At 43.0% G+C, this 27,080-nt stretch overlaps 1 protein-coding gene across 1 annotated transcript in view; it reads left to right on the top strand.

The window, feature by feature from the left end:
- The window catches only part of slc41a2b (solute carrier family 41 member 2b), a 30,359-nt gene that overhangs the window by 317 nt on the left and 2,962 nt on the right, over positions 1-27,080 (top strand). The window contains exons 2-10 of the mRNA XM_071545059.1: positions 1,334-2,010; positions 2,772-2,879; positions 5,920-5,991; positions 7,575-7,719; positions 8,114-8,260; positions 11,401-11,548; positions 12,201-12,280; positions 17,576-17,707; positions 18,311-18,459. Of these exons, the coding sequence (XP_071401160.1) occupies positions 1,471-2,010; positions 2,772-2,879; positions 5,920-5,991; positions 7,575-7,719; positions 8,114-8,260; positions 11,401-11,548; positions 12,201-12,280; positions 17,576-17,707; positions 18,311-18,459 (1,521 nt within the window). The 5' untranslated portion in view covers positions 1,334-1,470. The remainder of the gene's footprint in view (positions 1-1,333; positions 2,011-2,771; positions 2,880-5,919; positions 5,992-7,574; positions 7,720-8,113; positions 8,261-11,400; positions 11,549-12,200; positions 12,281-17,575; positions 17,708-18,310; positions 18,460-27,080) is intronic.

Raw genomic sequence — 27,080 nt, 5'->3', positions numbered from 1 at the left:
ACCGTTAGCGCTAGAGTTGGGAAAATAACATGTAATGTTTGTCAGGTTAGCTAGGTATCAGCAAACATCAGCTTGTTCTGTCGTAACGTCTAAACGAATAACGCGTTAATCACTACGTTGAGACAGAAATGCTATAAACCGACATTGACAGACACATAATTTAAAGGCCTAAACAGTGATTTAGTGATAAATAAAATTGTGGGTAAACTGACACATGACTTCCAGACTGTTATCAACATAATGCAAACAACAACCCGTAAAAACAAAAAATATATTTTCAGAAAAGCATCAACTAATTTCTGTTTTCCCCCTATCCTCGTGACTAGTTTGATGTTACTCACTATGATGCATACTAGATTTCTGTCAGTCTGTAAAGGAAGTAAACTCACTTCTGAAAATAAAACAATAGGGGAAATGAAGTTGAGGCTGGTTTACCCTCCACAATATCTCTAAATTATATTTAGTCACTGCTGTAACATGAGCTATCCTGCTTTGTTTGTAGCTTTTAATAATTTGATATAGTAATTTGCTTCAGACAGTTGTGATATACTGCAGTCGTTTCTGAATCTCACTAATGGCAAGAGAAATGCATTTATGCTGATAATACCGTGAAATATGGACAAGATGTATAATTTGGTCCACATGGTGTGTTTATGGGCTGTGGCAGCCTCAGAAAGGGGGAAAACCACCCATAAAAAAACCCTATGTTGCAAAAGGATTGTCCAGTGTTTAATTGTGATCACAAATAAGCCTTTCCCAGAGGAACAGGAAACCATAGACTTTCTCAACTAGAAGGGCACTCGGAGAGCGCAGACCTCCGCCAAGGTTCGTCCTATTATTGTTTGTTCGTGAGTCGGATCTGGATCCACTCCAAAATTTAATGGTTTCTTCCTTGGCCCATGCTACACCCTTCCACGAAGTTTCATGAAAATCGTTTTTTCCGTAATCCTGCTAACAGACAAACAAACAGACAAACAAACAAACAAACAGCACCAAAAACATAACCTCCTTGGCGGAGGTAATGATGCTTTCAAGATCCATGATCCTGTAGCTGTTATAATGACAGCGAATGGGAGATGATCAACTTTAAGGAAACAATGACAGTTTTGTGAATGATTTTTCTTGTAATAGCTTTAAACAATAGGTATATGTTTAAACATTGTATGACATTTAGATCTTGATGATTAGAGCCTTGGTTCTCTGGTTCCTGTTCACAAGGATTGACTCAGCTGTCTAAGCTGAACAGAATATCAGTTTGTTTGCTTTAGGATGGATTTTCCTCTTCTCCCTCCTTCTCTCTACTATGTCATCTTCTCTCATTTCATCTCTTCAGGTTGAAAAGACCCTGCAGCTAATTTCCAACATGGATGGTGTTGTGGAGCCGGCGTAACCAGTTTCATTGAGCCCCCTGTTAACACTGCCCCTAGACTGGATGACAGGAGATGAGACACGGCAGCCTCCGAACGCACCATGAACATCCAGACTCTGGGGGGCGCTATAGGGGAGTCCCTGGGCTCTAGCCTGACGGTGCGCATGAGCGGAGCGGGCGGAGGGTGGAGCGGTCTCTCCCTGAAGCCTGCTCCCTCCGGACGGATCACCTCTCTGTTCCAGACCATGGTCCCCACGGGATACACCAAGCTGCAGGAGGAGCGGCTGGCCATGGTGGACCTGGGAGCCAAGCCGGAGGCCGGGCCGCACCAGAACGGCTACCGGGCCGAAACGTCTCACGCCGAGGGCCGACGGCACCTGGACCGGGCCGCTCGGTCCTCCGTGACCTTATCCGACTGCGGCGACGGGCGCTACTCCGAGACGGAGCCCATGCTGCCGGAGGGGAGGCTCTCCGGAGAGGAGGCGGACGAGGAGGAGGAGGATGAAGAGGAAGGACAGGGGTCAGCTGCCCGGAATATGCCCAAGGAGTCGCCGCTGGCCATGGCGCTGCAGATCCTGGTGCCTTTCCTGCTGGCTGGGTTTGGCACGGTGTCGGCTGGAATGGTGTTGGATATAGTTCAGGTAAGCCGACCTCTGCAGTTAAAGCCACAACATGCAACTTTTATCCCTTGAAGCAGGAAGTGTATTGCTTGTCCCGCCCTCTTGGTCACGACACCTCAAGACTTGTCAGTCATCTTGATGAACTGTTTACCTTGAAACAACATCCAGACTGAAGCTGAGGGAGCCGACATCCGTAAAGCCACTACAGCTGTTGAAGAAGCAGATGGTGAACACAGACAATCTGCAACAAAAATAAGAAACAGCGCTGATGTTCTTGTCTGTCACACGTTTAATTTAGCTGTTTTTTCAGGGGTTTTTTTGCCATTGTTGTTGCTATGGCTTCCCTGCTGCTAGCGTCTTCTTGATAGCCACAGCCAGTTCTTCACTTGCCACACACGCAGCTAATGGTATATGCCCCAAAATGTCCTGAACATCACTGAAAAGCCAATTTATATATCCCATTCCCATCCCAATATCCTATTTATTGTTATTTTAATGTGAAAATATATACATACTGAGGCTCTCCAACCCATATTGGGTTAGTGACAGGGTTTCAGACGAGGATGGATAACCAGTTTGACATTGCTGATTTAAGCTAAATATTCAGATAGCCTCATGCAAATTGAGCTGATGAGCGGCGCTGCGTTGCAATCCCCCTTATCTTTACGTTACCACAGCATTTTAGCTTGAATGTAAAATGAGGCGAATGTGAAAAGGGGGATAACTGTAAGGTCAGACGTGTTAAAAGACTTGTTTGTGTGTTTTCCTCGTGTCCTGCGCAGCACTGGGAGGCTTTCAGGTACATCACAGAGATCTTCATCCTGGTTCCTGCCCTGCTGGGCCTGAAGGGAAACCTGGAGATGACCCTGGCCTCGAGGCTGTCCACAGCGGTGAGAGAAACACACACACACACACACACACACACACACACACAATAGGGTGACCTAGTGTTAGAGAGACTGTCCTTAAACTTTCAACCAGGCGACCCCGGTTTCTAGCTCTGTGTCATTGAACAAGTGAGTCGCTACCAGCTCCATGGGTGTTCATGTGTAGCTAACCTCTGACCTCTCTGGATGGAGCAAGCATAAAGCAAATTTCCCTTGATACACATGTAAGCACAAACAAACCTCCCTGAACAGTCAGAATGAAATACTGACATGTTTAGGAGACCCTGGCTTCCCACAGCAGTGTGAAAACACACTCTCACACACACACACACACACACACAAAACCACACACACACAAAACCACACACAGCCTTCTCCGAAAACAGCCAGAATGACACACTGACACGTTTATTAAGGCTGTTTGTGAACGTCCTGCTCCAGTTAGCCTTTCCAGTCTGCCTCACCGCCCTGAAACAGACCGTGACGTGTCCTTGTTGCTGTGTGCTGCTGTGCATGACACACAAGACGTATGAGGTCACTGTGTGTGTGTGTGTGTGTGTGTGTGTGATCATGTCATACGTTCTGTGGTGGTGTCTTGTCTCCATAGACTAAGCCTTGTTACTCTGTTCAGTTGTTGGTTATCTGTCAGGTCATCTGTGTCCCTGACGTAACCCTCCCAGCCTGTCATTACAGCTCTTACTTCTTCTTCTTTGTCAGGTGAAATGGAGAGGAAAACTGGACCATAAAGCCTCCGGGGGAAAGGCTAACCCCATTTTCCCATTTGTCTACGCAGCCGTGTCTGCTTTCACAATCTCCTACCTATTCATAGTTAAAATTGTTTTGGCGAAAAGTTTGGCACGTCTGGTACCGAGACAATCTTGAACGGCTTTTGATGTAATAGCTCGGGGGATCGGGAATTAGTGGAGGAATTTGCTGATTTAGCAGATGGGAGGTGGGGGTGGGGTGTTCCTGTGGAGGAGGCGGGAGGCCAGGCTGAACAGTCAGATGGCAAATTTATCGCTCCACTTCAATCTGTTGAGAGCAAACGGGGGTTAAAAGGGAGCAGGGCCGGGGAGAGAGCTGGAATTTATATGGTGTTTGGTGGAATGTCTGCCTGCTGGTGGAAGCTTTCGCCAAAAAACGCCTTTACAGTGCCATGAGCGTGTACCTTTCCAGCATTTGGTGATCCTAGTGGGAATTGAACACCTCATTATGGCAGTGGTAGTGCTGATTAGCTGATTAATTGATTAGTCTATCGTTTTAGTCATTTATCAAGTAAAAATACCAAACATTTGCTGGTTGCCGCTTCACAAATGCTAAGATTTACTCGGTTTTCTCCGTTTCATATCATATTAAATTGAATACTTTGGGGTTTTCTTGGCTGCTGGTCAGACTAAGTAAGCAATTTTAAGAATCACTTTGGACTCTGGTAACATTATGGCCATTTGTCATTGTTTTTGACATTTTATAGACTAAATAATTCATTGATTAATCCAAAAATAAAGAAATAATTCCTAGTTTATTTAATCGATCATGAAAATAATCGTTAGTTGCAGCCCTAGTGCCATGCTCAGTCCAAGGAGCAAAAACTCTTTTACCTAAAGCAGCAAGATGAGAAAATGCATCCTAGTGTGAGACTTTTCTCACTGTATCTGCCTCTCGGCGATCGAGATAGAAGAGGCTGATGAAGTGACGGAGCAGAATTCCCTCTTTGTTTGGTTTCTGGCCTTTCCTCTTCGCCCCCGGCTCCCTGCGGACAGGCTCCACATTCACAGTATTGTGTCAACATGGACAGCGCAGCTCAGTGTGGGCTAATATTTCTCACTGTTCTCCAGTGGAAACAACTTCCCCCGCAGGAGCCGTGCCACTTCTCTCGGCTTTGTTTTTCAGTTTGCCTTCATATTGTTGTTGTTGTTCTGCTCAGGCTAAGCTGTGAATTAGCTGGTGATTTATTTATAAAACCTCCCTCCTGCTGCAGCTTCTCCCCCCAGGCTGTTGCTGCAAAATAAAAAATATGTTCTTAGTCAACTGGCCTTGTTAAATAAGATAAATAAATTCCAGTAAAAACAAGTAATGATACACACAACGATATGAAAACAGCACAGCAGTACAAATAGATGATTTTTCACTGTTTGACACGGCATGCTGTGTTAGAGCAGAAGCTGTAGCCTGCAGCCAAACCTGTAGTGTAGAGTAGAGAGAGTGTGAACTGTGTGGTAAGGGAATTTCTGGAATAACATGGAATATTGTGAGCTGTGTTCCAAACAGGGAAAGTCAGGACATTTGCTAAATTATCACGAGGAAGTAATGGAATTTTACAAATGGCTCACTTTACAGGAATATACCAGAATGTATTTTACATATTCATTGCATCAGATGGAGGTTTTCAGCTGTAGTGGAAACCAGACAGGAATATGTTGTTACTTTCACAGAAAAGCCATGTAGGCTGCAGTATTGGAGATTTTCTTTTCTTCCATGTATTTCACACTCATTTAGGTGTCGGTTGAGTTCATTTGATGACTGTCGGGAGCTTGAAACGTGTTAAAACCCATCATCAGTTAGAAAAAAATATTATTTTCTGAAGTTTTGCCTAAGATTAATAAAGTTCATCTTATTGTTTTCCTGAAAAAAAAAACAAATCTATGCAGATATAGGCTAAGCAGCTAGCTATATTCTGCACACTAATATCATATGTCCAGATAGGGAAAATCAGGGAATTTGCAGGGATTTTACAAATTGGCCACTTAACACGAATATACTGGTATGTATTTTGCATCTTGTTCCACACATTCATTTCATTAGCTGGTGGTTTTCGGCTGTTTTCCTCCACAACAAACCCAGCTGTAGTGGAAACCAGACTGTTTACCATTTGAGGAATTTTATGAGCTGAAAAACAACATTAACAAACCGGGAAGGGATAGAATATTAAGTTCATGGAAGCGCTCCGATTTTATTAGGGAAAAGTCATGGAATTTTACATCAGGGCCACGATGTGAACCCTGGTGAACGCCTCTTACTGACTCTGTCCTGTCTCCCCATACAGGTGAACGTGGGCAAGATGGATTCTCCCATAGAGAAGTGGAATCTCATCATAGGAAACCTGGCACTGAAGCAGGTAAACTCAGATATCTGTTATCTACATATTTACAGTATTGATCTATCTATCTATCTATCTATGGGAAGCCCTTAACATGAAGTGATTCTAGTCTGACATTTTGATCAGATTCCACAGAAGTATTCATGATTAAGGTTCCTTTTTTGGTCTAAATGCTGTTTCAGAGTTTTTCGGGTTTTTTTGTTTTTTCCACCCTGCAAAGATGAATGCGGCTGAATGCTTCTATTCTTTTTTAATATGTGGCATGAAAATTGTCAAATTTAAAGATACTGAATACCGGCACTAAATCTCAGCTATCAGCAGCTTCTGTCCAGACACGTTGGTGTTGGTGTTGGTGTTCAGAAAGCCGTATCGGTGGAGGCCTAGTGGCCGGTCAGTGAGGCTGTCACATTGATCTCTATCTGATCTCTATCTGTATGACGCAGTGTGGAGCGCTGCCTGGGGACAGGCTGTGCTAATCATCTACCCAGAGGCAGATAACTGGTGTTGTGACGAGCCGTTTGTCTCATGTGTCGGGCAGTAAAACCTGTTACCTAACACCAACACACCCCACTGAGCAAAAGACATGATTTCAACGTCGCGTCTATGCTTTAGCTCTCATATAGCCCAGGATCATTACGGCTATGTATAGACCTATTTTAGACCAAGCAGTAAATAAATCATTACAATGAATAAACATCTGTAAATACCAAAAATATGCACCAGAGAAGTCCTGTAGACTAGCCTACAAGATAATTATCTGAGCACAAGAAGTAATTTCAACATTGTGTCTATGCGTAGCTCTCATATAGCCTAGGATAATTTTGTCTATGTATAGACATCTAATAAACTTTCACTTTTCAACCCCATTTAAACTTAATTTAGCCCAGACGGCTATGGGCCATTTAGACGTGTTTTAAACGTCTAATCAACGTAAAATTGCTCAGTGGGACCTGTACCTGGCCTTAATTCACCTCTCACACCAACAACACTTCTGTTCATCTCTCCTGCCTCCTGATTCTGCTGTCATCTCTTTCTTTCTTTCATTCTTTCTTTCGTCCTTTCTTTCGTTCTTTTGTCCTTTCTTTCATTCTTTCTGTCATCCTTTCTTTCTTTCTTTCTTTCGTCCTGTCTTTCGTCCTTTCTTGCATTCTTTCTTGCGTCCTTTTGTCCTTTATTATTTTCTTTCTTTTGTTATTTTTTTCGTTCTTTCGTGCGTTCTTTCTTTTGTTCTTTCTTTCGGCCTTTCTTTCATCTTTTTTTTGGCCCTCTTTATTTCATCCTTTTGTCCTTTCTTGCTTTCTTTCTTACTTTCATCCTTTCTTACTTTCCTCCTTTCTTTCCTCCTTTCTTTCTGTCATCCTTTCTTTCATCCTTTCTTTCTTTCTGTGGTTCTCTCTTTCATCCTTTCACACATCCTTTCCTTTGTTCTTTCTTTCTTTCTTCCTGTTTTTCTATCTTTCTTTCTTTCGTTCTCTCTTGCATCCTTTCCTTCGTCCTTTCTTTCCTTGGTCCGTTCTTTCTGTCATCCTATCTTTCTTTCTTTCATCCTTTCTTTCTTTCTTTCTTTCATCCTTTCTTTCTTTCTCTCTCTCTCCCTCCAGGTTCAGGCTACTGTAGTGGGCTTCCTGGCGGCTGTAGCGGCTGTGGTTCTTGGTTGGATCCCAGAGGGAAAGTTCCAGATGAGCCACGCTGTGCTGCTCTGCTCCAGCAGCGTGGCCACGGCCTTCATAGCCTCCCTGCTGCAAGGTAGCAACACACACATACTGTACACACACACACACACACACACATTGCCAAAGAGTATCACAGTCCAAAATAAACTGTGAATACTGTCCCTGTAGAGAAGCCTGTTTACTTTCGTCCCCTTGCCAGACAATCACTGTAACTAATCTCCCTGACTCACATACTTGCTTAACTGAAATAAAAATAAGTAGTTATGATTACAAAAACACTTAGCTCTTGCTGAAGGACTGTGTTTATGATAATTTGATGATGACATGCTTGCATAATATATGTGGTGTGTGTAAGTCGCCGTGAATGCGACGCTTCAGCATTACTTAAGCGCTCCACCCTCGCCCTGTCCTGTCCTGTCCTGTCCTGTCCTGTCCTGTCCTGTCCTGTCCTGTCCTGTCCTGTCCAGGTATCATCATGGTGGGTGTGATTGTGGGTTCGAAGAAGACGGGCATCAACCCAGACAACGTTGCCACGCCCATCGCCGCCAGTTTTGGTGACCTCATCACCTTGGCCATCCTGGCTTGGATCAGCCAGGGCCTCTACAACTGCCTGGGTAGGAGAATCACTTACGGTTACAGGGAAACAATTTAACATCAGTAAACCATCACCACATTCATTCTGAGACATTAGTTTAATTACCGTAAACAAACAAATCCATCACAGAGAAGATAGGCAGGCTCTACTCTGCGTTTTACATTGTGTGTCATCAGCTTTTGGCTTTACAGCACAAAGCGAGATTTTTATAGCATGAAACTGGAAGTGGGTCCTGTTGTGGCAGCACAAACAGAGCTCACGTTTCACAAGTTGTTTTTACAATGTTTATCCTGTTCAGTAAAGCAAAAGAAAATCAAGCGCACCCTGAGGGGGCACAAGTGTATACATCCTCTTTGCAACAGGAACCAGGAAGGTTTATGTGAGATGTCTTAATTTTGGGAAACACTAGCACTAACAATACCACCAGTATGAGATAAAGGCTATCAATTCTCTCGACCATGGTCTCTTTGTTTACAGTAATTTTTAAAAAGGTGTTATAATTAATTTGACAATGGTATGTTGATGTTTAATATGCTACATGTAGCACCTTGAAAAGGCAGTCCTGCAAAACATGTAGAAAATAATAAATGCCAAAAAATTTGAAAAAGATTTGTAAATTAGGTCCCAATTCCATCAGTTAGAAATGGTTGTAAAGTGAACCCTAGATTTTTGCTCTTTGGGGTTCTTTGTTGGTGAAAGCGTTCTGTGAGACATTTCCCTCTCTCTGCCACTAGAGGTCACTCCTGCCACACTCTGTCCCAGGCAGCGCTGCCCTCCGACTGCAGAACAGACCGTCTCTTTTACTCCCACCACACATTCCACATGTTTAATTCATGTCACACCCAGACCAATATTGCGCCACCTTGCATTACTTAATAGAGCGCGCACTGGAAGCTGTTTCCTCTGGAAAGTGTAGCAAATTAACTAACTCTGTCAGGTCTGATTGTATGAAATAAACATTCACCACTAGCACAAACAAAAAAAAACAACTCTGAAAGGAACAGTTTAGCAGGCTGAGCTAAATTTAATAAAGCACTTTTCAGATTTCATATTTCCATCTCGGGGCAGTGCAGCGAGGCTGTCTGGCTCTGTCACTCTCAGGACAGTGGCTCTGTTGTTCTCCGGCCCAGCCATGCCGGCGGTTTTCTGTTAAATTGGAACTAATGGCCAGTTTACTCACAGCTAAACGGAATTTAAATCACGTGATTATCTACGCAGATAGAAACGGTCCTATTTTGAAGCAAACCGGTGGAGGCGAGATGAGAGACTGGCTAGACAAAGTAGCCACTGGAGCCGAGTCAGGTCTGGTCAGGTTTATTTATAGAGTGCTTTTAACAAACAGGATTGTTACAAAGTGCTTTACAGAGAGGACACAACAATGGATAAAAGCAAGGATAATGAGAGCATGAGATAGAGCAAGTGCAGCACAAACACCAAGAAATGGGGCCACAGTTTGTGTGTGAGCGTGTGTGTGTGTGTGTGTGTGTGTGTGTGTGTCTGTGGATATGAGAGCGCTGGGCAATTCCAGGGCAGTCCACAGGAGAAGTGAACGGATGAGGTAGACAAATGGAAAGGACTGGCTGGTAAGGTGGGAGTCAAGTAGGATGTAGGCTGTGCTGAATATATTGGTCTTGGGTCTGGAGTTAAGTACTGCGACTCTGGCTGCGTTTACACCTACGTAAAATTCAGTGCTCAATCCAGTAACTCAAGAAATGTCAAGAAACACATGTAAACATCATAACTCGATTAGAATAACCAGGAGAAGCTCATACTCCGATTATGAGAAACACGGTTAAGATGCCTGGTTTGCTCCCAGATTAAACGTCTTATTCCTTTCACTTTTAGTTTTTGCAAACTCGCACAGGGTTATGGGTACATCTGTCATCAAAAAAACATGCAATACTTAATATTATATTAATATTTGGATCATCATTTCTTTCACATGTACCGGCAGTGGCAGCTGGCAGGCTCACTTTTTTCATATTTGTTTTCCTGGCAGACCGCTCTATCTGTAGTACGTATTCTACCGGGCAGAAATATTGATTGGTTGTTCATTGGTTTATTCATGGCAACAGCGATCCTCCATCACAGGGTGTCAAAAGGATCATGTAAACAGTTTAACCCGTATAAGACCCTAACCGGAGTGCAACCAATAGGCGGCTTACTCTGTGCATGTAAACTCAGCGAGCGTCTGATTCCCTGACGATGATGTCTCTAAGCTCGTTTCATAAGGAGGTGGGCCGCTATCGGAGAAGGCTCTGTCTGTCCTCCAGCTGTTTTTTAGCCGGGCACGACGACATATCTGCCTCGGCTTCATACTGCAGGACTGCAGGCCCGCTACAGCCCATTACAGACGGCCGGCTGAACAGTAGCCCCTTTCTGTACTCTACCTACAAGGCCATCTGATAATAAATCTGGGGCTGTTTCCTAATGACAGTTATTTAGTGTGTGGGGCAGGATCCTGCTGGAAACATCTGGTGGTGTGTGTGTGTGTGTGTGTGTATGGGTGGGGGGGGGGGGGATACCTAGCTAGTACCAAGCAGGTGCTTTACCCTAATTACTCTTCCAAAATAGGTGCATTGTGCTATATTGTAGTTTGAGAGTGAAAAGAGGCTGTGTAGAGGGAGAGAGAAAGTGAGGGAATTGTGTGTGTGTGTGTGTGAGAGAGAGAGAGCAAGAGAGAGAGAATGTGTGTGTGTGTCAGAGAGAATACAATCTCCTCTTTTCATTTAATAATAAACAGGTGGGGTTTGATTCCCAGTCCTTTCTGTATGGAGTTTGCATATTCTGCCTATTTTTATGTGAGTTTCCTCCACATTCAACAGACATGCAAGTCAGGTGGATTGGAGACTAAATTATCGGTGTGAGACTGATTGTTTGTCTACCTGTGTTTGCCCTGTGATGGACTGGCGGCCTGTCCGAGGCGTCTCCCTGCCATTTCCTCAGTGCATGCTGGGATAGGCTCTAGCCCCCCCCCCCCTCCCCCGTGACCACGGACGGGAATAAGCAGGTTAAGAAAACAAACAAATGAGTGTTTGACCGGTGTCTCGTCCCTCTCTCTCTCTCTCTCTCTCTCTCTCTCTCTCTCTCTCTCTCTCTCTCTCTCTCTCTCTCTCTCTCTCTCTCTCTCTCTCTCTCTCTCTCTCTCTCTCTCCCCAGATTCCTACCCGTATGTGTCGTCTCTTGTGTGCGCCTTCTTCCTGTCTCTGACTCCGCTGTGGATGGTCATCTCCTCCAAGCATCCAGCCAGCCGCACCCTGCTGTACTCCGGATGGGAGCCAGTCATCACCGCCATGGTCATCAGCAGGTGTGTGTATATGTGTGTGTGTGTGTGTGTGAGTGTTTAGTCTTCAAAGGGAAAGAACAGCTACTCTGCGTCTGCGACTCACAGTGTCTGGTTTGCTTGATGACTCATCCACTAAACAAATTGCAGCACCCGAGCACATACACCCTCGGGTACCCTTGAGCCTGGCAGCCTTACAAATACAGCCACTAGGCAGGGAATAATTGTCTCGCTCTCTCTCGCTCTCTCTCTCTCTCTAGTGCTCGCTCTTCAACGCTCAGTGCAGGTGGTATCACATTTCTCTGGCATTTATAGAGGAGCACACAAATATTGGCCCTGGACACTATGAGCTGAAAACGATTCAAATATCTTTCTTTCCTCTCTCCCTCTCTCTCTCTCTTACTCCCTGTCTCTTTATTGTTTGCTCTTCAACACTCAATGCAGCCGATGCTGCATTTTCACTGACATTTATAGAGAAGCTCACAAATATTGGCTCCGGACACCACTGAGATGAAGACAATTCAATAAACTCTCACTCTGTCTCTTGTCTTTCTGTCTCTCTCTCGCTCTCTCAGTATCTGTCTCTGTCAGTGCCTCTCTCTGTCTCTCACACACACACACACACAAACAAATATAATAATATCAGTTTATCATCTGTTCATTCTGTCTTCTGCAGCATCGGAGGGCTCATCCTGGACAAAACGGTGTCCGACCCAAACCTGGCTGGAATCGTAGTGTACACCCCGGTTATCAACGGTGAGTCACAGTATACGCACGGCTAGCTCCATCCTGAACGCCTTCAAGATTTCGCTGTTATTCGTTTTGCATTTACTTGCATCTTGAGTGCAAACACAGATAACAAGCGGCCGGCCGAATACGGGTTTTAATGTAATAGCTTCTTAAAATCCTTGGGGATTTAGAAAAGAGATAAACGCAAAGAAAAGTCACTCAGTCTCACAGACACAGACTGCTCAAGTCGTAAGTCCCGTATCGACCCTTCTGTGCAAGTGCAGCACAAGTGAAGACGGACCAATGCTGGAATTTGAAAATCTGGTCGCCTGCTGGCTGAGACAGAGTTGATTTTGGGACATAGCGCTTGGCCGTCCCACCTCCAGTCCTGTTTCTCGGTCTGGTTGATCCCCACACCAGCTGGGGAAGTGTGGGTGGGGGAAGACAATGAGTAATGCGCTTTTCAGATGGCGAGCGGGACGCCGCGCGCAGACCCGCGAGTCCTCTCCGCTACGCTCCCCGCGCCCCGTGTAAACAGACGGAACGTGAAGCGCTACACGCGTGGTTACCATAGAAACGGCCAGCAGCGTGCAGTCGGTGCTCGTCTCACCCAGACTGCTCCTTTTTCTGCCTGATACCTCCAAATTGCACAGTACATTTAAGTGTGCATGTCTAATTGCTGAGTATAAACAATGTTGTGCATGTTACTTTTTTAGTTTTTTCCCATACATTTGTGTTGTATACTTACTGTTACACTTGTTTCGATAAAGCAGTTAATTAAATGTCACGCCATCGCATTTAAACAAAAAGGTCTACTATATATAATCCGTTTAAAAAAAATAAGATCTATCTAGACATAGCTGCTACAGTCGTTTTCAGTTCGCTAATGGTCCCTCTTTGATATCTGGACAGCTATAGTGATGACAGTGGGAAATGGTAATATTTTGTATGGAAAGACGCAACATGTATACACAACATGACTGCATTGCATTCTGGTCTATTAACCTTCGCTCTTTGATTCTGAGGGACTGACACAAAAATCTGATGATTACCGTTTGTTTTAGATAGCTGAAAATGAAACTCCATTCTAGGCATCACTTCATCTACATTTTGCCAGTTGTCTGCAGGGATAATAATAATAAAATAATAATGATACACCACCAAACAACAAAACTGGCCCAAAAATGTAAGGTACATCGCCAACAGCTGTTTTTTAAACTGTTAAAGTATTTTTTGGGTGGATTTTTCCTTTAACCCCTAACGGCTCCAGTGGAGCTGCTCAGTTGCCAACAGTAGAAGACTGTGGTTATATTAATTAATTGTGTAACTGATGTTTTAATTAATGTATTTACGAAAAGATGTTGTATTAAGCAGCACTTTTACCATAATTTCAATCGCATCTCAGCAACTCGGGTGTCATGGAAAATTCCCACTTTCCCAATTTGTTGGGTCGCTCATGTGCACTCAGCTTGTAATTATGATATTTGCAACAGCACTTAAGGCAGGATAACTACCATTAAAATGTTACACTGCAAAGAAAGCAGGAACCATGCCATATTACTGTTTGCCTCTATTATCCCTTCGGTTTTGTAATTAATGCAATTTGTGACCCTTGGAGCTGAAGAAGAAAAACAAATAGAAACCAAATATGTAAACAGAAGATAGATGGCAGGCCATAGAGTCAATATATTTCATACTTTTCAGCTCCCAGGTGTGAATGTGTGTGAACGTGAAAGCAGGGCGTCGCTAAAAAAAAGAGCAAGTGTGCTCAGTCAACATTCCCTGGATGAATAAAGGTTACCAAAAAAAAAAAAAAAAAAGACTCTTAAAATGTCATCAGTATAATTGGGCAAAATAATGAGACAGGTTTGCGGGTTGTGCAGCGGCCAGACAGAAACCTGTCCGTCTGTCTCCACCTCATAAAACTGCACTTCTTCCATTTCCTCTCACCGCCCGTCTCCCATCGCTAAGGGGCTCGGCCACGGTTGCCAGGGCTCTGGCACCTCGACAACAACAGATAAGCTTTTAATTAAACGGCATTAATGAGAGACATTTAACGAGATGGAAGATGATTCTGTCTCTAATTGGTTTTCCGCCGAGACGTATCCCAGGCACAAAACAGCTGGGGAATTGCGCGCGTGTGTCTGTTTGTGCGTACGAGTTGTATTGCGTTGTGTGTGCAGTGTCAGGAAAACTCAGGTCTCAGCATACCTTTTCAACTGTCTCTGATTTACAACATATTATTCATGGACCAGGAGACAGTGGGGCGGGCTTTGGTGCATTTCACCTGTTTAAAATGCACCGTACCCCCTATTGTAACAAGAGTGAGAGGGCAGAGGGAACTGTGGGAGGATGCTGTTGGGATGGTTTGATTAGAAAGGAGTGGGGAAGGAGATGTGTAGAGTGTGAGAAGAAAAGAAATAGACAGGTTAAGTGTACAATGGAGGGAGAAAACCCTTTCAAGAGAAGTAACCTAAATTTAAGGCCTTAAAAAGTATTAAAATATCTTAAATACAGTTATAAGAAGTCTTGTTTTTTCACCATGCGATGACAGGTTTCTTTGTCCACTCTTAAGTTAATACAGAACAGGGTTTATATGATATAATGAGCAGAATATGTTTTGTTCTGCTTCATATCTGTACCTTCATAACCATATCTGCTTTACTAAACACAATTGAACTTCCCTTACCAATTCATTTCCTGTAATTTTCCTGCTTTTTTCTTATTCTGGCCATGTATAGTTTCAGAACTTCCATTTGCTATCTTCAGTTAGAAATAGGCTGCTTTTTCCAGCTTTCTGTCTTTATTTTGGCATTTAAATGGATCTTAATTTAATTCCAGGTAGGATTCGTAAGGTTTTGAAAAGTCTTAAATTTAGCTTTCTGAAACCTGCAGAAAGCCTGTTATGTTATGCACCATGTTGTTCTGCTGTTTTCCACCATGCAGCGCTCTGATGTCATTTTTATTCAGTTGACTTCTTCGCATTTTTACCATTTATTTGTCTTTTTCCTTCTTTTGATTGTTTTGAGGTGGTGTTTATTTTACATCTCACCTGCACAAATATGCAATTTCTCTCCTCTTTCCGTGTTTTTATTATTTTTTTCCCCATTGGATGTCACCGCTGTTTGTTATATCCCTTCACTTCTTTGTTTTAGCACTGTACAAATAAGCGAAACTAAATAAAAAGCTTGAGGAGAGGAAGGAAGACGAGATGAGAGCGGGCAGGCGGGCAGACAGTTCGTCTGTCTCCCCCCTCTGGGCAGAGCGGCCCAGCTGAGAGGAGCGGGGACCCCCTGCTGCTCCAGCGTAGCCTCGCTGCACCCCGAACCTCCTCATCCTCCTCTTCCTCGCCCCTCCTGTCAGACCCAGTGACCTGGATAAGCAAAGACCCTCCAAACCTCCGTCACCCTATCTCTACCCCCTGCTGAGGTGTAAGGACATCACCGACCCCCCCCTCCAGCCTTCACCCTTCACCCAAGCCCCCAAAAAGACAGGGGAGAGGAGATCGGCATAGTCAAAAATATTATAAAATAAGATTAACTTTATTGATCCCTGAGAGCAAGGCGGGTTATTGCAGCAGCAGCAAAGAATAGGATATTGATAAATGAAAATCAAGAGTTTCTAATGACCAAAAGTAATTCTCGCTATGATGGCTGATGATAGATTTACAGATGCTTGCACTTTATAGATTTCCAAATTTTAAGTCCAGTTCAACAGCATATACATACACTGAATGTACAAAATATTAGCGACACCTTCCTGATATTGAGTTTTGCACAATCCACATCTCAGTTGTCTCAAAGCTTAAAAATCCTTCTGTGACTCGCCTGCTTCTCTTTATCTCCATCTCCTCCTTTGTGATTGGTATTGATTTAATATGGGAATTCAATAAGGGATAATGGCTTTGACCTGGATTCACCTCATCAGTGGACTCCATAATTTGGACAAGAAGCACCAGGGGAGATGCTGCAAGAGGGGAGAGGAAGGGGAAAGACTGGGGAGGGGGGAGGGGGGAGTGTGAATGTACGTTGTGAAGTTATGTCTGTCTAGAAGCCCTGGGACGGCTGGTAATGCTCCAATAAAATGTCACCAGGGAGACAAAGGGCCACGATAGATTGAATTAAGTGGAAATTGCCCGGAGGTTGTTGTGGGGTCTAATTTAATATAGTCACCACAACAACAAGCATGGCTGGGAGGGGAGAACGCAGAGACACCCCCTCACACACCCCTCTCTCCCCCTTTTTTCTTCACATATGGTATACATGACCGCTTCAGTGACTCAGCTGACCACATTAGGCACATGTTGGATTCGTTTATCCGCCGAACCGCAAGCGTTTGAATGATGCGTGTTTTATGATTCTGAAGGAAGAATTAAACCTGAGAGATCAAGTTGAGATTATTTGACAGAATATTGCAAATGCGAGTTTTTCTTGTCATAAATTTTTAGAACTTTAAAAATTGTCCACAGAAAAGTGATTTTGTGAGAAAAAAAAAATAGATGTCAATCTGAGTTTGAGTCTGATGAAAGGTTTTCACCAATATTGTACTTGATCATGGATCAAAGATTACCTGCAGCTCTAAAACACCTTTTGTGGAAATCCATTTTGGACACAACTGTCTCTTGAGAAATTAATTGCAGAAGTTCATATTGCGATTTCGATTTTCTTCTCTTTTTTTTTAATTAATTGTTCAGCTCCTCCTCTCGTGAGCTGCTTTGTGCCCAGCTGTCTGGAAGTTTGGTGTTTATGCGCGAGCTATCCTGCGCTGGCTAGGTGCCAGTTAGTCACCAGACTGCGGGTACGATGATGAAAGACAGAGGAAGTTTGTCTGTGTGTTATTTGCCTAAGGGAAAGTGAGTGATGGCTGCTGTTAGTGAATGCAAAATGGCCCCGCTTTTTCCCGGTACAGATGGTGTGCCACATTCTCATGAAGAGTGTTCCTCTGCTTGATGTTAATTAAAATCTAACATGAAGGGGGAACAGAAAAATATCTTTCTCTCTCTCCCCCCCCCCCTCTCTCTCCCTCTCTCACTTGTTTTGTACCCCAATGTTTATTCATTGCTTCTCAAGCTGTTTCCATTCATCACTGGTGTCTCATGCTTTGTCCCAACGAGAAAAAAGCAATGCACCAAAAAAAGCGATTAAAATGACTGTAGCGCAGAGCGGTGTCGACCTTCAGAGCTCCTGTGTGCTGTGAGATCTGGAAATTCTGGGAAAAAGTTTCTGTTCTCTTGTGTTGTCGTTGACTTTACCTTAACCTTCGAATGACTCTGTGTTCCAACCATTGACCTTAAGCCCTGTTTTCCTTTTCTGTCATCTCCAGGTATCGGGGGGAATCTGGTGGCTATTCAGTCCAGCAGGATCTCCACTCATCTGCATTTCCACAGTGCTCCTGGGGAGGTTCCTGAGGAGGCCAAGGGGTGCTACTACCCCTGCCGCACCTTCTGCGGTACAGGTAACTACCGATAATGCCCTTTTATTAAAATCAGATATCAGCCAGTCAGTGTCGTCCGACTCCGATATCATGGAAAAGCAGCACACGTTGTTTTAGTTCCAGCACACGTTGTTTTAGTTCAATGCAATCAATCATTTTGAGTATGTTTAAATTTCAAAATGGTCTCCTTTTGGAGTGAAATGCGGCAAATCTATTGGTGACGCTTTGCATTCACGTTTAAAGTTGCACTGAAATGAAAAATGGCTTTTTAGTTGTTGACAAAAAAATTATTTTCCTGTATTTTTTATATTAAAATCTCATTGCTTTTACCTCCTGGAAAACAGAAAATCTTAAGTGGTGACTTTGGTGACATTATGTACCAGAAGGAGAAAAATTCCAACCAAGAAAACTCCCGCCCCTCCACCCCTCCCATCTAATAATACAGCCTTTCTCTCCCTAACTGATATCCCATTGGTTTACGCTTTTGAGTGATCCCTCCCCGCGTTGCCCCAACATCCTGTTTCAACAGGAAATACATCACATTAAGGAAGCAAGTGCTCTCTTAAAATGTGGTTTCATCGCGACTTTAATGTTCCTTCCCCTATCCTCCACATATTTTGTCAGGAGCCAATCACCGTTCTGCTCAGGTGCTCCTGCTATTGGTGATCCCAGGTCACCTGATCTTCCTCTACACCATCCACCTGATGAAGAGCGGCCACACCACCCTGACTCCCATCTTCATGGCCGTCTACCTGGCTGCTGCTCTGCTTCAGGTGAGCACATGAAGACTTTCATTCCAACATGCCTTGAGATGTGTGAAGAGTTAAATTATAAAATGCTCTATATCCATTTTGGAACGGATAAACTACCTGACATTCACTGCTCATTATTCCAAAAACAGAAATGTTACTGAAGCTAATGGTACTGTTTTGTTTTATAAAGATGAATTAAATTATATTCTATAGTCGGTTCTATTTCCAAGCAGTTTCACTCCAAAATGAGCTACTATTTAAAAAAATAATGATAATAATAAAATGACCCCTGCTCTCACAAAATGATCGCTGTCCTGAAATCAAAACACATTACTTCTGAAGTTCTGAATTATTTTAAGACTTTTACTTACAGAATAGTGATGTCTTTGCAGATATACTGTAGTTATCTGTGTTTTTGAAATGTTGACTAATGACTTTCCGGTAGCAATTAATTTCAAAACCCTTTATAACCCTTCGTACCTAATGTTTATCACTGACTATTTAAATATAATGGACTATTAAATCTTATAAATGGTACTATTTTGTGACCAGGGCTTTCAAGATGGCTAATGACTCCGATTATGTTCCATAGTTAAGAGATGAGAGGAGAAGAGAGGAATATTTTTTTTCAGGGAAGAAGTTTTTGCAAATCTTGTTTTGGATGGTGTTTTTGTACATGCCAATTTACCCAACATTACTCACCATAAGCCATGACTATTCAATACAGGTTTGCATTTTTAAGTCTGAACTTGAAAAAAAAATTCTGCATCTGCATGAAATCATCCTGTTGATACTGTTGCTTTGCATATTTATTCGGAAGCAAGATTATGATTTACCCAGTGGCCACTTACCCACCTGTCACTAGTTTCAGAAGTGTGTTAACGTCTGTGAGCCTTTGATGAACTTAGTGACTGAGAATATGAATGAGTCCCTTTTTGAAAGATGAATCCATGGACATGTGTTGCCTTCTTACGGAAGTACTGAAGGATAAACAGGTGTGTGTGTGTATCCTGTGAATTCCTACAGCGCTTTGGTTTCTGGTAATGCCTGAAGGAATCTGACGTCTGTACGTTTTCTTTAACTGTTTTGATGGCAATGAAGACGGACAATTATGGAAGGAGAGGCTTGAAATATGAATTGCTGCTTTCACTTTTTCAGGTGTGCCATGACATGTCTTAACTTTCTGGAATTTAAGGAATTCCGGTGCCGTGTTTTTGTGTATGCACTGGATGTTTGCTTTGCTTGGAGCCTCTTTCTCTCCGGTATGTTTTTAAGTGGAAAGTAAAAGGGTCCCTTAAATTTTTAATGCAGACATAGAGCATTAGTATGTAATCCTGGCCACTGTAGAGTTGGAGACTTTCCAAATCAATTAAGTCTGTAGCCAATAGAGCTGCTTTAAGGGTGCTTCGGTACTAGATAACACTTCAAATGACAGAGACAGGCACTCGGGGCTGCGAGGGTGGAAAGACAGTCTAGATACTGCTTCTGTCACACTGTAATGCAATCGCTACGGAGAGAGGAGGCACTGAGCAGTCTGTTGCCTACCATTTATAGTGGGATGCAAGTATATAAAAAACACTTTGCCTTTTCGATTTTCAAGTGTTCGACTGCTTACAAAGTGTACCGGGCCAAAAGCAGCAAGCCATTGCATGTCTGAATGATTCCTGAATTCCGTTGTTGTCATTGTTGATCTGTCTCAGTGACATCTGGGGGAAATTGCCTGAATTTAGCTCTGAGCGATGGTTTCTAGACAGCTTTATAGCAGCAAGGTGATTATGGAATAATTGTTCGCTCAAGCTTGCAACAAAATTAACTCAAACAATTTGTGCTTCATCTGCTTTGGCCATCAGTGCATTGCTAAAGACACGCGACAGAATAGCAGACACTAATGAATAGACTGAATACCGTGTATAATAACAGAATATATAATACTCAATACCATTTATAGATTTTAATATTTTTTTTGCCTAATACATTTAATCTGAGGCTCATTTTTAGAACTAGGACATGGTGAAATGTGAGCCTTTTTATGGCAAGCTAAATGTCACCTGTTTATTTAGTGTTTATTCATTAGGTGAAAGTCCACCACAAAACAGAATTAATGTAGATCACTACTATTATCTCACAGTTCATCTTGATTTCTGAACATAAACAACCCCTAGAGTAGTGGACTTGTGACAGTTGCCGGTTTGAATCCTCAGACTGGCTTGGAAAGGGAAAGTGATCAGGCAACACTCCTTTCCATCAATATAATCACTGTCAATGTGCTCTTGAGCTGCTCAGTGACCAACAAAATAAAGTTTCTGGTTGCACTGGACAGCTCACATTTGTAAACCTGTGTGAGTGTGGTGTAGGATGTTGCTGAAAACGAGCAGGCATGGTCTGTTAATGCCAGTTTTTATCTAGTTTCCTGGATAAATAGATCTAATTATATCATATATCTTAATTAGATTAGATTTTTATAGTTTTAAGCAACTGTTGTTCACTCTAACAAATATTGACTTTACTCTCCAAAAATACAAAAGTGACTTGAAGGGCAAAATTTAGTTTTAGGGAAAATGTCCCTTTAAGGCTTTTCAATTTGAAGGTTGGCCTCTGTGTATATGTGGCCCTTTTCATTAGTCCCTTGTCAGAAGACGGCTCCAGTTTCTCTCTGTCCGGATGTGTTCACTGATCCCATTACCACTTCATGTGGACACACCTTCTGTTAAGCCGGTGTCATAAAGCTCTGGGATAGCAGTAACCTGATGTGTGTCGCCTTTTTATGCAATGTTTGAAAACAAACCCCAGCATAAAAAAAGAGTTGTCGAGCATCGCAAGAAAAAGCGTGTCAGATGTACAGATGAATCCGCTGCCAGAAGTTCCCTGTGATGTTTGTCCTTGGCTCAAACTCAAGGCCACGAAGTTCTGCTTGGTGTGTCTGGCCTCATACTGTCAGATTCACCTGCAGCCTCGTCACGTAGGCTTTACCCCTGTGGAGAACTTGGAAAACAGGATGTGCGGAAGCATTAGAGACCCCTTGAGCACTTTTGTAAAAATGACAATATATTTGTGCCAGCTATGGTTTATTCAACGTTATTGACAATGTTGACAGATTAGCATTTCCCACTGTCAATTTGTCGCCAGATACTCAAGCCTACCTCCTCTCACTTTTTGTTTGTGTTGTGCAAATGGATGATGCAGGCAGCAGTTCAGAGGCTGGCGAGCCCTCAAGCATGCCTTCGAAACAAAGACTAAAATACAGCAAAGTGTGGGAGCACTTCAAGAAATATAATATTAATACAGTAACTGTGCAAGTTCGTTTTGGCTTACTACTGCAGTACAACAAGACCGCAGGGCACATCGCACCCTTAGAGGAAGAGAGGAGTGTGAAGAAGGAAGAAGGGTTTATAAAGGCAAACGCTGAGGTTCAACAGCAGATCCAGGAGTAAATGCTGAATATTTAGGAACTCTGGTACACAACAGAGATCAGAAAGAAAAATGCACACAGAGAAATATGAGACGGTGTGCAGTTCTTTGCTGCTCCGGTGGCCTCCATTGTGAAAAGCCAAGCGGACCTGAGGGAGGTAATTGAGAAGAAGCACAAAGCTACTGAAAGGTGGGCTGAAGGTGTCATAAATGAGCTGGAACAGGACGTCTCTGTGCTGAGGAAGAGGAGCATGAAACTGAAGTGGCTCCTGTTTACTGAAGACCACCTTCAACTCACAATCCCCTGACTCCAAACTCCTGCAAACAGCTGGTATGGAGTCGACATCCACAGTGATCTGAGTGTGGAGGCTGTGAGGAGAGTCCTGGCTCAGGTGGGGGACACATTCAAGAAAGAGTTGGAGAAGCAACCCGTGTCAAAGGTGAAACAGATCCAGCAATATTGGTAAATCCAAAACTCACAGTCTTGGTGGATTGGAAACAAGTCAGCCACAGAGACTGAATGGAATGGCCCTGGCAATCCAAAGAGCTTCTTCCAGTGTCCCTGTGTCTTTGCTAAGGAAGGATTCTCCTCCAGGAAGTTTTACTATGAGGTTCAGGTGAAAGGAAAGACTGACTGGGATTTGGGAGTGGCCAGAGGGTCGATCAACAGGATGGGGGAGGTGGAAATTTGAGAATAGCTTCTGGACTATATGGTTGAGGAATGGAAATGCGTACAAAGCACTTGCTGGTGTCCTCTCTCTGAAAAAGAAACATCAGAAGGTGTGGGTGTGGGTGTGGGTGCATTCTGAGGAGGGTCTGGTCTCCTTTTATGACAAAGATGCTGCAGCTGTACTCCTGTCATTGCTGCGCCTTCACTGAGCCACTAGCCACTCTACCCATACTTCAGTCCCCACATTAATGATGCTAATAAAAATCCTGCCACTCTCATCATCTCGCCTGACAATGAACTCAAATGAACACATGAGCTCGCCATTGTGTGTGTGTTAGCCGGGGTGTGGATGGTCAGGCTCCAGAGTAATTTATAATTCAATTTCATGTGGAACATTGCTCTTAATGTTTCTTTCCCTATTTGCAACTAATTGCTCCATTACTAGCTAAGAGAGATAGAGCAGAGACACTCAATTCAGAGGACACTTCAGACTAGGGCTGGAAGATATTGACAGAAAATCGAATTGTGATTATTTGACAGTATTAGTCCAGACTGTGCCCTCAAAAGATGTTTGTGTCACTGCATATCTGAACACTGAAATCAGTTTATTACAATATCCATGCTGTTGTATTGCATTTAGTGTTTCCTGCAAAAAAACCTGAGTATGGAAATACATGGTGAATTTGCCTATGAATGGATATTTCCATCCTAGCTTTGTCAATAACCAATTGTCAGACTCCCATCCACCTGAGATTAAGATATATATGTATTCTTCAGGCTTTATGGTGTGGTTTTATTCTGTCTCAGTGCTTGATTTGGTTGCAGACACAATTTGGCAAAATGTAGGTAACATGGTGGAATTTGATAATGTCATTCTATTAAAATAAAAGTACTGTTCCAGTCTGTTTCTTTAGTAGCAGTGATAAGCGGACCCAAATTACTCATGGTGCGGTTTGATAATGTTCTTTTTAAAGTGAAAGCCATACAAAATTAGGATGGAAATTGAGAGACATTTCTGCAGAACAGGCACAATTCATTGTCATATCTCAACGGGCCTGATGGCAAAAGTATGCACAGAGCCACTTCAGCTTAGTTACCCATGTGAGTGGAAAGGAAGATGAGAGCAGTTACATCAATATACGGTTCTGCATATTTTGACATACTGGGGGTGACAGTACATGATGGTTTACTCATTGTTAAAAGTCTTCAATTCAGTGCAGCTTTATCATCATTTCACCTTACACAAATGCACAGTGAAATGAAAAGCTTTCTCAAGGTCACAGCATAGGCTATACCAAAGAACAGTAAAAACAGCTTTAATACAAATTTAATACAAATTGAGAGTTTAATACAAATTAAACTCTGTACAAGGAAACATATTCATAAATGCAACGGTATGTCAAGATCACACAAGTCTTGCAACATTAACAGTAGTAGTTTGTGACTGATGCAAACTAATTCAGGTATTCCAGCATAACAGAATCACTGTATTTGGGTATTACACAGGCTTTCTTGGCTGTTTTTAAAGAAATGGTTGCAGTGAATGCATAGGTTGAGTAGAGGTAATAGATCCTGCGGGACAAATTTGAGCAAAGCACTTAACCCCCAACTGATCTTGTGGAGCTGCTCAGTGGCCAACAGAAGACTGTGGTTGTGTTGGACCACTCCCAGGTGTGAATCTGTCTAACTGTGTGAATGTGAAGCAGGGCCTTGCTGAAAATATCTGTGCATACTCAGTAAATTTTCACTGGATAAATACGTTTTTAAAAAATGAAGCTTCTTGGGTCTGACTTGATCTATGTCTAGATATAGCCTCTGCCAGCAGTATCCTATTTGCGGAGCAGTTGCTGTGTTCAGTCAGTCTGGATGTCTTCAGTGTTCCTGTTTCTGTTCAGTGTGGTCACAACTTCTGCCTAGCGTGTATCTAAAACTTTTGGGAGATAATTCCCCCGAGTTAGTGTCCGCTGTGTGTGTGAGGAGACGTTTCCAAAAAGACTTGAACTTCATGTCGACACAAGCTCGAGGGAGGTCGTAGAGCAGTTCAAGAAGATGGGGGTCATAGGTATAGAAGAGTTCATCAGATGTGCTTTCATCTCTGCGCTCAGACAGAATACAGATTCCTCTATCCTTTTCTCTGTAGAGGAAGAGTGCGCAATGAGGAAAGTTACAGCTTGCAAATGAAGATGAGGAGAATGTTTAGACAGGTGAGCCGGGACTGACAGCAGATGGTTCAGGAGATGAAACAATTTAGAAAGCTTAACAAGACAGATTCAGATTGAGAGAAGTCTTCAGAGAAACAGGCCGATGGCTTCATTAAAGAGCTGGAGCAGGAATTCAGAGCTACGTATTAGGATCAGTGAAGTAGCCTCCACATCCCTATGAACTATGAAACCTTGAGCCCCCTTCCCCCACTTCAAGGACTGGTTTGACATCAGAGTCCACATTCATCTCTTTGTGAGCGCTGTGAGGGGAGCTGTGGCTTCTTCTTCTGGACCTTGATGCATTCTAAACTCATCTTGTCTGAAGATAACCAGGTGATGAAACAAGCTCCCTTACAGCTCATTATCCACATGTCTCCAATGTGCTAGGACACCAGAACTTATCATCTGGCAGGTATTACTTTGAGACAGAAGTGGCGGGGAAGACTTAAAGGGCTTTAGTAGCGGCCAGAGGGTCCATTAAGAAGAAGGGACAGATCACACTGAATCCTGAGAATGGACTACTGGATTCCCTGAGAAATGGGAATGAGTATAAGGCGCTACTACTCTAGCTAAACTAGAGTAGTAGCCTTACTTTGGCCCTAAGAGATGGGAGGGTTCTGGATTACAAGAAGGGTCTGGTCTCCTTTTTTATGATGTGGAGGCCGGGGTTCATATCTACTCTACACATTGCTACGAAACTTGACCTGGACATTGGACAGTTGGACATTACCTTTTCACATTTTAGATGGATACATCTTTGTGTTTCTTGGCTCATTATCAGAAAATATTGCTTTTATATCAAATTACTGACATACTTGATGCTGGATATCAGTTTTTCACATGTATTAGATGTTTGTTTCTGTCAGTTCATGGCATATTTCAGCTTTGGTACACATGCAATCCCTATTTCAGGCTGTTCTCTCTAAGGCACGGAAAGTTCCCCCTTCTGTTTGCTCAGGGATTTACTCCCACCCCACCCCCCTCCCTCCCTCTCTCTTAAGTATGCAAGTATACACAACCCTCAATCCTGCGTTCAAAGAAACCTGTGAATCCTGCTTGAAGGATCATTCGCTGTATCACTTCAAGTTACGCTAATAGCTAGTTTTGAACACTGCAGTTATTTATCGTCAGGAAAAATAAATGCTCACTGAAGTGCTTGATTTGCAGACCACAACAAGCTGTTTCACAGAGTTAATCAGATATTGCATAATAACCTACTCCTGCACATGACTTGAATAAAATTATGCTTAGGGATGACTTGAATATATATTGACTCTCCACAAAGTCATCCACAAAGTTTGTCACTCTATACTGAAGTATTAAGGATGGAAGAAAGGCGGTAATGAATATAACTAACCTAGTACCAAATTTCCTCGCCAATAGGTCTGCACAGACACATGAAGGATTCTCTGTCTTTTTGAAGTTGCTAGATGGAAGAAAATTTGCAGAATGGCACATGATTGCACATGTCGGAGCATGAAACTATCTTTGTACTGAAGATTGGCATCTTTCCGGCCGCTGTCCAGCGATATTTAGGAGGGAACCAAAGGAATGGCATTCCGTCTTGCACTTATTCCACCACCAGCGTTCAAAACAAACTCTTTTAAACATTCAAACACTCATTTTTGGCCGTATTTTTCCTTTCCCTGCCTGTGTAAGTAATCTGTAATTAGAGAAATGGGCACAAAGGCTGATGCTGGCGAGCATGACCATCTCAGGAGATCAAACAATGTTTGAGGTTTATTCTGTAGATGCTTCCTCTCTCTCTCTCTCGCCACACAGACGTGATTAAGGAACCAAATGTGGAGACAGAGAAAAACACTGCATGATAGATCTTTTATATTTCTCTCTTTTATTTTTGATTTACTTTCCCTAAATTTTGCAATTGGATGGATCTGGCTCCTTGAAATATTGACAACACAAAACTTTTTTGTTATATCTCCCTCTCTGTTGCTCTCTCATCTCCTTCTCCATCGCTTTCCCTCTCTCTTTCTGTTGCTCTCTCTCTCTCTCTCTCTCTCTCTCTCTCTCTCTGGCTCTTTCTCTTTCTTTCTTGTCTCTTGCTCATTGTTTCTCTATTTCTCCGGCGGTTCTGGGGAGTGGAGGGGGACGAAAAAACTAATAGCCCAGATAGGAAATCCTGTAAATGATCGATTGTACTTGGCAGTTTTGAGACAGGTGACAATATGAAAGTGAGTTGGTGGGAAAGCGAGGAACAATTGAGAAGAAATCCAACCGTTCCACCCTGTCATAATGAATAAACGACAAACCCGTGACACCCTTGCTTCGCTCGCTCGTGAATAGTTAGTTTTGACAGTTTATTGTGCATCTCTGAGGCTCTTTTATCATGTCATGACTAAAAG

Source organism: Centroberyx affinis, unplaced genomic scaffold (genome assembly GCF_046629955.1).
Source record: "Centroberyx affinis isolate AG114_WGS23_722 - 3 ecotype Tasmania unplaced genomic scaffold, CSIRO-AGI_Caff_v1 ptg004758l_1, whole genome shotgun sequence".
In the NCBI taxonomy this organism is placed as follows: Eukaryota; Metazoa; Chordata; class Actinopteri; order Beryciformes; family Berycidae; genus Centroberyx; species Centroberyx affinis.
The sequence above is the reverse complement of the archived record's forward strand: the minus strand, read 5'-3'. Positions and strand labels throughout refer to the sequence as shown.